This window comes from Artemia franciscana, chromosome 18 (assembly GCF_032884065.1).
Source record: "Artemia franciscana chromosome 18, ASM3288406v1, whole genome shotgun sequence".
In the NCBI taxonomy this organism is placed as follows: Eukaryota; Metazoa; Arthropoda; class Branchiopoda; order Anostraca; family Artemiidae; genus Artemia; species Artemia franciscana.
This window is the reverse complement of record NC_088880.1, coordinates 26,738,306-26,751,191: the sequence shown is the minus strand read 5'-3', so window position 1 is coordinate 26,751,191 and position 12,886 is coordinate 26,738,306. Positions and strand designations below refer to the sequence as shown.

The following is a 12,886-nucleotide window of genomic DNA, read 5'->3' as shown; positions in this document are numbered from 1 at the left end:
ATCTTACGGCAGTTTGCCACACTTGCATTTTCCACGCTTATATCACCAACATTAAAGAAGGTGCAGATCTTGTTTCGCAAGCTTGATTCAAGCCTCCTCTTCAATGCGCCGCTGATTCATACTAAAGTTTGTGGTCCACTAACTTTGATAGATTTTGTAAATGTTCCGGATGTAGCCTACGGACGCAGACTGGGATACACTTATATTCGAAGCGCCTATTTAAACCCGATAAATCAAAAACATTTTGAAAGTAGCTAAGTAAGAATTTTGTTATTGTAGTCTTTAATTCAGAAAAAGAGTCTTGCTCCTTGATACCCCCCCCAAATAAAAAGCATTACTGTTAAAATTTTTAGTGCTACTGTTTAATTAAATTTAAAAAAAAAACAAGTTTTTTCAACTGAAAGTAAGGAGCCCGACGCAGGGACCTTAGTAGTCAAGAAGCGTCGTTAATCCGATACAATACAAAGTAAGGAGCAACATTAAAACTTAGAGCGAACAGAAACCACAAAGTATATGAGGGGGTTTTTCCCTCGTCAATACCTCGCTCTTTACGGTAAAGTTCGAATTTTGTTCCAATTCTGTAAGAATGACTCCTGAATCACAAAAATTTAGCGTAAAGAGCAAGGTAATGACAAGGGGGTGAACCCCCTGACATACGTAATAATAGCTTTTCATTTTAAGTTTTAATGTTGCTCCTTTCTTTCGGTTGATCGTTTTTTTTAGTTTAATTTCTGATCATTTTTTTAAATAATGCTGGGAGATACCAGCACCCCCTTCATGGAAAATACTCTTCCCCCTTTGAAAAATTTCTCCATGGATAGATCATCCAAAGTAACCCTCTCAAACCTGACCCCTCCCCCGCCAGAAAAAAATCCCCGAAAACGTCTATATGCTTCCAATTAACTAATATTATATGTAAACAATGGGTAAAGTTAATAACTTGCAGCCCATCCCCAGGGGACTATGGGGAATTCAGTTGTCCTTAAAGACATAGTTATTAGATTTTTCGATTATGTTGAACAAAATGGCTATCTCAAAATTTTGATCCAGTGAATATGATCCAACAGGCGTTGGAGGGGGTTTAGTCACCCTCCAATTTTTGTTCCCTTAAAAAGGACACTATAAATTTTAATTTACGTTTGCCCTCTCACAACATTTTAGAACCACTGGATTGATACGATCACCCCTGGGGAAAAAAACAAATAAGCACGCATCTGTGATCTTTCTTTTGGCAAAAAAATACAGAATTCCACATTTTTGCAGATAGGAGCTTGAAACCTCTACAGTAGGGTTCTGTGATACGCTGAATCTGATGGTGTGATTTTCATTAAGATTTTTTGCCTTTTAGCGGGTGTGTCACGCTTTTTCGAAAATAAGGCAAATTTTCCCAGGCTCGTAACTTTTGATGAGTATGACTAACCTTACTGAAACTTATATATTTAAAATCAGCATAAAAATTCAATTCTTTTGATGCATCTATTGGTATCAAAATTCCGTTTTTTAGAGTTTCGGTTACTATTGAGCCGGATCGCTCCTTTCTTACAGTTCGTAACCACAAACTATTTGATTCTAATTTCTGAAGTATTAGAAAATGACTTCTTAAGAGAATGGTTAATATTAGTTTTCTCTCTATCCAAATTTACGGACTAAGATTGCAAAAGGATTTCGTGGACTTTACGAAAGATTTGGTAGCCTGTTCAAACTGTGAAAGCAAAAAATATACGTAAAAAAAAAATCTGGAAATGAAGTCAAGGAAAATACATAGTCAAACATTTCGTGGTAACGAACTGTAGTAAGGAGCGACCCGGCTCAATAGTAAACGAAACTCTAAAAAACGGAATTTCGATGCTAAAAGATATATCAAAAGAATTGGATTTTTATGCTGATTTTAAATATATAAGTTTAATCAAATTTAGTCTTTATCATCAAAAGTTACGACGCTGAGAATATTTGCCTTATTTTGGAAAATATGGGGAAACACCCCTAAAAGTCATAGGATCTTAACGAAAATCTCACCATCGAATTCAGAGTATCAGAGAACCCTATAGAAAAAATTTCAAGTCCAATCTACAAAAATGTGGGATTTCGTATTTTTTGCCAGAAGACAAATCACGGGTGCGTGTTTATTTGTTTGTTTGTTTTTTTGTTTTTTTCCCCAGGGGTCATCGTATCGACCAAGTGGTTCTAGAGTGTTGCAAGAGGGCTCATTCTAACGGAAATGAAAAGTTCTAGTGCCCTTTTTAAGTGACCAAAAAAATTGAACGCATGTTCCACGCTCATTTTTTTCCCAATGTCAACGGATCAAAATTTTGAGCCATTTTGTTCCGCATAGTCGAAAACCAAAATAACTATGTCTTTGGGGGTGACTTACCCCCCCCCCCACAGTTCCTGGGGGAGAGGCTGTAAGTTACAAACTTTGACCAATGTTTACATACAGTAATGGTTATTGGGAAGTGTACCGACGTTTTCAGGGGGATTTTTTTGGTTTGGGTGTGGGGCTCAGGGGAGGTGGCTATATGGGAGGATCTTTCCTTGGAGGAATATTTCATGGGGGAAGAGAAATTCAATGAAAAGAGCGCAGGATTTTCTAGCATTACTATTTAAAAAAAAAAAACAATGAAAATATAAACATGAAAAAGGTTTTTCAATTGAAAGTAAGGAGAAGCATTAAAACTTAAAACGAACAGAGATTCTTACGCATATGAGGGGTTCTAAAAATACTTTAGCATAAAGAGCGAGGTATTTAGGAGGAGATAAATACTTCGCTCTTTATACTAAATTATTTCTAGTAATTTCAACTATTTATTGTACGGCCTTTCTGATTCAGGGGTCATTCTTAAAGAATTGGGACAAAACTTAAGATTTAGTGGGAAGAGCGAGGTATTAACGAGGGGAAAACCCCCTCATATATATAATCAAAAATATAAGAATATAAAAGTTTGTTACGTAAGTTAATTCTTAAGTTACGTATATTTTTTTACTAATAAAAACGTTCGTTAAAAATTAAAAGTTCTAGTTGCCTTTTTAAGTAACCGAAAAATTGGAGGGCAACTAGGCCTCCTTCCCCACCCCTTATTTCTCAAAATCGTCTGATCAAAACTAACAGAAAGCCATTTAGCCAAAAAAAGAATTAATATGCAAATTTCATTTTGATAATTTATGTACGGAGAGCCAAAATCAGACATGCATTAATTCAAAAACTTTCAAAAATTAAATAAAAAAAAACAAGTTTTTTGAAATGAAAGTAATGAAAGTAAGCGACATTAAAACTTAAAACGAACAGAAATTACTCCGTATATGAAAGGGGCTTTTCCTCCTCGACACCCCGCTCCTTGCGCTAAAGTTTGATTCTTTCTCGCAACTCTACTTTTTAAAACAATAAAAAACTTTAGCGTAAAGAGCGGGGCGTCGAGGAGGAAAAGCCCCTTTCATATACGGAGTAATTTCTGTTCTTATAAGTTGTAATGTCGCTCCCTACTTTCATTTCAAAAAACTTGTTTTTTTTTTATTTAATTTAATAAAAGCTGGCTCGAAAACCAGTTTGTATTAGCTACTTCCGATCAGTTTCTGATATAACAAGTGTTCATTATAAATAATAAGTTAATAATGCCAAATGATATTATACCACATTTTGTGGTTTCGGGTGTGAAGGATATTAAGAAAAGAATAAAGCCTCTGACATTTGAGTAAGATAATGTGCTATAGTAAACAACTGTGGTTAAACATTCAATTACTGTGAAATCACAACAACAGCTGTTATTGAATGACCACAATATTAACTGTTAATATAAGAAAGGGCACTAAGTAATGACAACTTACATTTTTGTCTTTTTCTTTATCCTTTCTTTTTTTTTAAATTTGTCATTTATGGTAAGCAAGAAGTTCGACTGCGCGGCTAAACCTTAAATAAGATTGTAGAATATGCCCTATCTCAACCTATTGGCTAATAATGAATTTTTCCTTTTTTATCTTTTTTCTTTTGATTATCAAATAGTTCGTGGTAACGTGGTAAACACAGGATGGTTGGCCCCCAACCGCCTATTGCACTTCCTGACTGAAGGGCAAAGAAACGGAGATCAGCCCCGACGGTAGGGACTGTAAAGTCTAATGCCATATTCTTCATCTTTTTACCTTTTTTCGTGGTAAAGAGCTGAAATTGAGGAGTAACTCAGCCCAATAGTAAGCATTTTTTTCCAGGGATAATCACATCGAACCAATGGTCCTAAAATATCAAGGAAGAGCTCATTCGGAAGGAAAGCAAAAGTTCTAGTGCCCTTTTCAAGTAACCAAAAAGATTGGAGGGCACCAAGCCCCCTCCCACACCTAATATTCTCCAAAAACATCTGATAAAAATTGCAAGATAGTCATTTAGTCCAACATAGTTGAAAGGTCCAAGAACTATGCTTTTGGTGATGACATAATCCTCTATAGTCCTGGGGAAAGGGCCATAAGTTACGTATTTTGCCCAATTTGGTTACATATAGTGTTTCTTATTGAAAAACATACAGACATTTTCCGGGATAATTTTCTGCGTGAAGGGGGGGGGGAGTTGATTTTCTACGGGTAGAATTTTCCGTAGCGATGACGGTTTCCGGAGAAATTTTGCAGGGGAAATGTTGCATGAGGGAGAAGAGGATTTCCTGGTATGGTTTGAAAAACAGTAAGAAATTAAATTAAAAATACAAATTCTTTTCAATTGAAAGTACGGAGAAGCATTCAAACTGAAAACGAACAGAAATTATTCTTTATATGAGGGGGCCTCCCCTTCCTTAGCCCTTACTCTTTAGGCTAGGGTTGGAATTTCGTCTTGATTTTCTAGGAAAGACTACTAAACCACAAGCACAAGGGCCGTTAATATTAAATGTGAAATATTTTTAAAGAACTTTAAGACGTTAGCATAAAAAGCAAGGGTGGAGGAAGGGTTAGCCCTCCCCATAGACATAATCATTTTTATTCATTTTAAGTGTTAATGTTACTCCTTACTTTCAGTTGAAAGAGCTTGTTTTTTAATTTAATCTTGTTACGAGACGCTTTTTTGTTACTAAACTTCATAATACGAAATTTTCAATTTATGACGTTCAGGAAATTGTTATTTACTAAATTTTCAATGTCGCTTCCGGCACTACTATGTTCCCATTACCGTAATGTCTCGATAAACCTCTAGATGAATTTCAAAAGATTGTTGATTTTATGGGATTGTACTATTTTTTTTTTATTTAGTTCTCATCATCTATCTTTCTGTCTTCCTTTCCTCTTTTGGACTTCGTTTTCATGTCAGCTTCTTGGTTTTTTTTTTTATTCCGCCCCCTCGATTGCTTTTGCCTGGTATTTTCTTTTTCCATCGGCCTTCTTAAGTGGTATTGTAACATAGCATTTTTTTTACCATTTCATGGACACAGTTCTATTAATTGCAAAATTTTCTTTTTTATATATATTATAATATAGTACCAAGGGAGCAGTCTTTACTCGAAGAAGCTAACTTTAGACATAAAAACAGTGTCTGGCGTATTCCCTCCGGTTAAAATTCTCCCCGCGAAAAAGCAATACCTAATGTCCTGATCCAAACACACGAAAAATACTTTTAGTAGTTATCTACTTCTAATCGTTTTGGTGTCAACTTTTTGCCGAGTTAATTCGTGAATTGGTGCCCCCGATATGAATGTCCCCATGATTTTTTTGGGGGGGGCATAGAAAAATAAAGACGCATGAAAATTGGTTTATATTGATTGTTTACGTTTTCACGAGTAGGACAAACCTTTTTTGTTTGGGGGGGGGGTTATCAAGCCCCCAAACCCTTCGCTTTGATGGCAGCTTAGGCCTTCTAGCCCCGTGAATGACCCTCAAAGAAGGGCAAAGATTCCAAAACACAAAATGTATTAGCCTTACTTCACTCAGACAAGATTGTAAATAACCCTTGCTACGCTAAAGCGGCAGCTTGAACATCATGAATGGCTTCCGCATAAGGGGAAAATAATTGAAAATACACAAATAACTAGCTTTGCTCGGGAAAAATTCTAACGGACCTCATTCTAATCAGGAGGCAGTGAATGAGAAGGTAAATATAAACTTTGATTGTCATTATTTCTTTTTTTAAGGGTACATGCGCAAGCAACAGCTTGCTTGATTTTCGCTAAGTTAGGGTGGTCAATATGGTCCATTGTTCTTGTGCTCATTTCAAAGACGGAGCACATTATTCTTATGATTCTGGACCATTTTTTTAACAAAATGGCATTGGAACCAGCACTCTTAGAAACTAGACCACTGCTCTTAAACCTAAGCCCCTATTCTTTTATAAAAAAATTGTTTATTCTTATTTTTCTCTGCTAGTGTTTTTCGTGGTTTTCAATAATTCCTTGCTTTCAGATGGAACAAAAGTATAGTTTTCTTTACATATTATTCACATATGCACTAGATATAGCAATTTCCTTTCAAATGAGTCCTTAAATATCTCTTAGGTGAATTACAGTCGCCCATCTTGAGCAACAAGTGGAAAATCGCCTTTTCGCATTGGAAAGAGTGATTTGTCTCGTAATCTTTCTGTTTTGTTTCATTCGCACAACTGAGGTACTGAAACATCATACAAAGATATCTATGGGCTCAGTTGAAAGGATTTGCAATTAACAGAACAATATAAAAAAAATGATATGCAAAACGATGTGACACACGTGTCTTTTGACAATACAGTAATACATCATAGTTAAAAGAGAAAACAAAACATGTAAAGAAAAACAGTACAAAGTTATAGGGAAAAAAGAACTCACATTAAAAAAAATGGTAAAGAACTAAAGAATTTATGATAAGATGATGTAAATTATAATTTTACTACAGGTTAACTCGAACTCTAATCCTCCTGAGCTCCGTTTTCAGACCACCCATATCCAGCACGGAGTTTGACACGGGTTGTGCAGATTATCATTTAGAGTGCCGTATTCAACACGGGCGAACGTCTTTTCAGAACTCGTGTACAACCATACTATTCTGGCGCGTTAGAATTTTGAAGAATTTCCGTGTCCAAAATGCTTGGAACCCATTAAATGAAAACGCTTTAAAGTTTTGCTAGATTGAACACAGAAAACCTGAAAACGATTTTGTCGAACCCGCTCAAAACACGCTTCAAAACCGATGCCTGAAAACACAACTCTGTTCGGAAAGAGAGTCCCACAGCCGATGTTCTGTAATAACTTCTTATATAACGTGTTTTTCTGTTTGACGATATTACATTTTTACCTAAAAAGGGTGACCACATGTGGTGATTTCTTTTCAATGAATTACAAATCTCAATACCAGCTTTGAACTTTCTCATTGCAGGAATTACACGCAGCTTAAAAAATATTGTGTCGTTTTCATCAATATATATACAAATATCATCAATATCAAACAATTCGTGGTAACGAACTGTAGTAAGGAGCGACCCGGCTCAATAGTAAACGAAACTCTAAAGTAGCGGAATCTTGATGCTAAAAGATACATCAAAAGAATTAGATTTTCATACTGATTTTAAATATATAAGTTTCATCCAATTTAGTCTTTGTCATCAAAGGTTACGAGCCTGAGAAAATTTGCTTTATTTTGGAAAATAGGGAGAAACACCCCCTAAAAGTGATAGAATCTTAACGAAAATCACATCATAGCATTCAGCGTATCAGACAACCCTATAGCAAATATTTCAAGCTCCTATCTACAAAAATGTGGAATTTCATATTCGTGTTTATTTGTTTTTTTGTTGTTGTTTTTTTCCCAGGGGTCATCGTATCGATCAAGTGGTTCTAGAATGTCGCAAGAGGGCTCATTCTAACGGAAATGAAAAGTTCTAGTGCCCTTTTTAAGTGACCAAAAAAATTGAATGGCACCTAGGCCCCCTCCCATGCTAATTTTTTTCCCAAAGTCAACGGATCTAAATTTTGAGATAGCCATTTTGTTCCGCATAGTCGAAAACCATAATAACTATGTCTTTGGGGATGACTTACTCCCCCAAAGTCCCTGGCGGAGGGGCTGCAAGTTACAAACTTTGACCAGTGTTTACATACAGTAATGGTTATTGTGAAGTGTACAGTTTGGTTTGGGGGTGGCTATGTGGTACGATCTTTCCTTGGAGGAATATGTCACGGGGGAAGAGAAATTCAATGAAAAGGGCGCGGGATTTTCTGTCATTACTATAAAAAAAAACAATGAAAAAATAAACATGAAAAAGTTTTTCCAATTGAAAGTAAGGAGTAGCACTAGAACTTAAAACGAACAGAGATTATTCCGCATATGAGGAGTTCTAAAAATACTTTAGCACGAAGAGCGATGTATTTAGGAGGAGATAAATACCTCGCTCTTTTAGAGCGATTTCTAGCAATTTCAACTATTTATTCTACGGCCTTTCTGATTCAGGGGTCATACTTAAAGAATTGTGACAAAACTTAAGACTTAGTGTAAAGAGCGAGGTATTAACGAGGGGACAAACCCCCTCATATACATAATAAAAATATTAGAATATAAAAGTTTGTTATGTAAGTTAATTCTTAAGTTACGTATATTTTTTACTAATAAAAACGTTCGTTAAAAATTAAAAGTTCTAGATGTCTTTTTAAGTAAACGAAAAATTGGAGGGCAACTAAGCCTCCTTCTCCACCCCTTATTTCTCAAAATTGTCTGATCAAAACTAAGAGAAAGCCATTTAGCCAAAAAAAAGAATTAATATGCAAATTTCATTTTAATAATTTATGAGCGGAAAGCCAAAATCAAACATGTATTAATTCAAAAACATTCAGAAATTAAATGAAAAAAACTATTTTTTTTAACTGAAAGTATGGAGCGATATTAAAACTTAAAAGTTTGACTTTTTTTAACAATTAAGTTTGACTACTTTTTAAAACAATTAAAAACTTTAGCATTAAGAGCGAGGCGTTGACGAGGGGACAACCCATTTCATATACGGAGTAATTTCTGTTCGTTTTAAGTTTTAATGTCGCTCCTTACTTTCAGTAAAAAAAAACTAGTTTTTATTTAATATATACAAATAGTCATGGTTGTAGCACATGCTGTAGTCTAATAAAGAATGAAATCTAGCCAGAACTGTATCCAGGGGGGTCACGGGGTTAAAGCATCCCCCCAAATATTTTTTCTGTCTCATGAAAACGTTACAGAAATGTATGTAAACAAATTTTTGATGCATTTTTAAAGTTTTTTTTATAGTATTACCACCCCCTCGAAAAAATCTTAGATGTGTCTTTGACTCTAGCCCATAGTAGCCTATCCGAAAATAACTACAAAAAGTCATGCTTTCATTCGATCTGAAATCAAGAAACCATTGAATAATTGGAAGAACTGGTAGAGGAAAGTAAAAAAAAAATAACAATAACAAAAAAAATAATACATGTATTTACACACACACACACACACGAATCCAAATTTCATGAGAATGGTGGTTCAAATGTGAGAATAGTGGTCTTGTTCCAGAAATGGTAGTTCTTTCATTTGTTGATAGTAATGGTTTAAAGCAGTATAAATGATGTTTAACCCGAATGAGAGTTGTGGACCCTGTTTGCAACACTGCAAGCACTTTAACTCTGGAAATAAAATACAGAGAAAAGTGAATAAGAATTTACTTTACTTTTATTGATTTTTTTTCATTTTGATTTTCATTACTTTTATTTACTTTACTTTACGATTGATTATAATGTAGTATTATCAGTGGAGATATGAGGATATGGTACAGGGATATGGTATCAGGCCTTAGTTTATATGGACGGAATACCGTCGGATAAATGATGGGAAATAGATAGTCAAATGGAGGGGGAAGAGAACAGAAATGATTCATAGTTGGGACCAGAAAATAAATAAAAATTAATAAACCTGGAAAGAGATTCAATGGTGAGAACAATACGATAATGTTGAAAAAAATGATGAGAGTAGTAGAATTCTAGAGGACTACGACACGAGAACGACACGATACAATAGCGATACTTGGGAACGATACGATAATGATCAGCTACGAGAAAAATAGCGTTACGATACTTTAAACGATACGAGAACAGTGATAGTAGTTGGATTCCAGTAGATAGAAGAGTCTACATAAATAATAGATTTGATTTTTTAAAAGCATTTCAATCGGTTTAGTCAATAATAATAATAAAACAACTTACTTGTAAACATTGTTGTGAAATTTGTTATAAGAGGCGAAGGCTAATAGGACACCAAAGCCAGGACCAAGGGAAAAAAACACTTGCGATGCTGCATCGACCCATACCTAAAAATGTTGAGATAAATAGTTTAAATACCCAAATAGATAGTCCATATCATGAACGCTGCCAGGGGGATTGTTATGGGGTAATAACCCTTCTTGGAAACAAAAAGACATTAATAAATTGCACAAAAAGAGGAAAATAAGAAGTGCCTCCATTTAAATTTCGTTACAAGATCCTGGTACCAATTGCCCCGCTTCCTCTGGGAAATTTTCTGGCAGTGTTCGAAGTCCATATAACACCAAAAGTTAACCAAATTGATCATTTTAACATTATTACTATAATTAGTACAATAGTATGTTATAGTAAATAGAATAATTGTTACACTAATTATATTACTAATATAATAGTAATACTAATTAGTAGTAATTGCATATTTTATTTAGTATAATAGTATACATACTACAATTAGTTACCCATTTTAAATTCAAGTATGTTCTATCTGGTCGAAAGTGAAGATGTAAATCCAGAAAATCAGTGAGATCATCCCTGAAAGTAATTAAATAAAAAAAAAAGTTTTTTTTTTTAACTGAAAGTAAGTAGCGATATTAAAACTTAAAACGAGCAGAAACTACTCCGTATATGAGAGGGGCTGTTCCCTTCTCAACGCCCCGCTCTTTACGCTAAAGTTTGACTCTTTCTCTCAACTCTACTTTTTAAAACAGTAAAAAACTTTAGCGTAAAGAGCGGGGTGTTGAGGAGTGAACAGCCCCTTTCATATACGGACTAATTTCTGTTCGTTTTAAGTTTTAATATCGCTCCTTCCTTTTAGTTAAAAAAAACTTCTTTTTTTAAATTAATTTCTGAACGTTTTTGAATTAATGCATGTTTTGATTTTGGCTCTCCGCACATGAATAATAAAAACAAAATTTGCATATTAATTTATTTTTATGGCTAAATGGATTTCTCATAGTTTCGATCGGACGATTTTGAGAAAAAAGGAGCGAAGGAGTAGGCTTAGTTACCCTTCATTTTTTGGGTTACTTAAAATGCAACTAAAAGTTTTAATTTTTACGAACGTTTTTATTAGTAAAAATATGCATAACTTGCGAATTAACTTACGTAACAAAATTCTATTTTCGTATGTTGAGGGGGATCCTCCCCCTCGTCAATACCTCGCTCTTTACACTAAAGCTTAAATTTTGTCCCAATTCATTAAGAATGACCCCTGAATCACAAATGCCGCAGAATAAATAGTTGAAATTAATAAAATCTCTTTAGCGTAAAGAGCGAAGCAATAGGAGGAGAACCCCTCATATGCGTAATAATTTCTGTTCGTTTTAAGTTTTAATGTTGTTCCTTACTTTCAGTTGAAAAAACTTTTTCGAATTTATTTTGTCATTGTTCTTTAAAAAATGCTAAAAGATCCTGCACCCCCTTCATGGAAATTTTCTTTCCCCATGACAATTTCCTCCATGGAAAGTTCCCCCCATATAAACCCCTCCCCTCAATCCTTCCCCCAGCCAAAAGAATCCACGTGAAAGCGTCTGTACACTTCCCAATAACCATTACTACATGTAAACATTGGTCAAGGTCTGTAACTTGCAGCCCCTCTCATGGGGACTGCAGGGGAGTAAGTCGTCTCCAAAGACATAGTTATTAAGTTTTTCGACTATGCTGAATAAAATGGCTATCTCAGAATTTTGATCCGGTGACTTTGGGAAATAAACGAGCGTGGGTGGGGGCCTAGGTGCCCCCCAATTTTTTGGGTTAATTCAAAAGAACACTAGAACTTATAATTTCCGTTAGAATGAGCACTCTTACGAAATTCTAGGACCACTGGGTCACTACGATCACCCCAGGAAAAAAAACAACAACAAAAAACAAACAAATAAACACGCATGCGTAATCTTTCTTGTGGCAAAAAATGCAAAATTCCACATTTTTGTAGATAGGAGCTTGAAACTTCTACTGTAGGGTTCTCTGGTACGTTGAATCTGATGGTGTGATTTTCGTTAAGATTCTATGACTTTTAAGGGATGTTTTACCCTATTTTCTAAAATAAGGCACATTTTCTCAGGCTCGTAACTTTTGATGGTTAAGTCTAAACTTAATGAAACTTATTAATTTAAAATCAACATAAAAATGTAATTCTTTTGATGTAATTATTGTTATAAAAAATCCTTTTTTAGAGTTTTGGTTACTATTGAGCTGGGTCGCTCTTTACTACAGTTCTTTACCACGAAGTGTTTGATGATTCAAATTCAGAGGAGTTTTTTTTTGTTCTTGAAAGCAAATATTCTATTTACCTGTCTCTTATATTTCTTTTTCAAATGTATTAGGACCGATTTTTTTTTAAAGGAAAAATATCTTTTTTTGTGCTTATTATTGGGAAAAATCCCCCCGCCCTAAATTTGGAAAATATGTCTTGTCCTCCTTAAAATTCTCATAAATTGGTGCCACTGTCTGAATGGGAATATCAGACAGATCCACTGTCTTGACTGTAAGATTAAAAGATTTGAAGTCAAACTGACCAAGCATGAGAAAAGCAAAACTTGCTATTGAAGCGTGAGAAAAGCAATAAGGCTATTGAAAAGACGAGAAAATATAAAAACACTAAAAATAAGCCGAACATATCTTGCAAGTTGTCTTTGTGGACGAAAACTGAAACGGACGGGTGCTAAAAGAAAAATCTTGAAGAACTTTGAGGTGGCTAA

General features: G+C 34.7%; 1 protein-coding gene across 2 annotated transcripts in view; it reads right to left on the bottom strand.

Moving 5' to 3' along the window:
• The window catches only part of LOC136038820 (sodium-dependent dopamine transporter-like), a 149,713-nt gene that overhangs the window by 57,518 nt on the left and 79,309 nt on the right, over positions 1-12,886 (bottom strand). For both annotated transcript variants that reach the window (XM_065722222.1, XM_065722223.1), the window contains one exon: positions 10,131-10,234. In XM_065722222.1, coding sequence (XP_065578294.1) covers positions 10,131-10,234 — 104 coding nt within the window. The remainder of the gene's footprint in view (positions 1-10,130; positions 10,235-12,886) is intronic.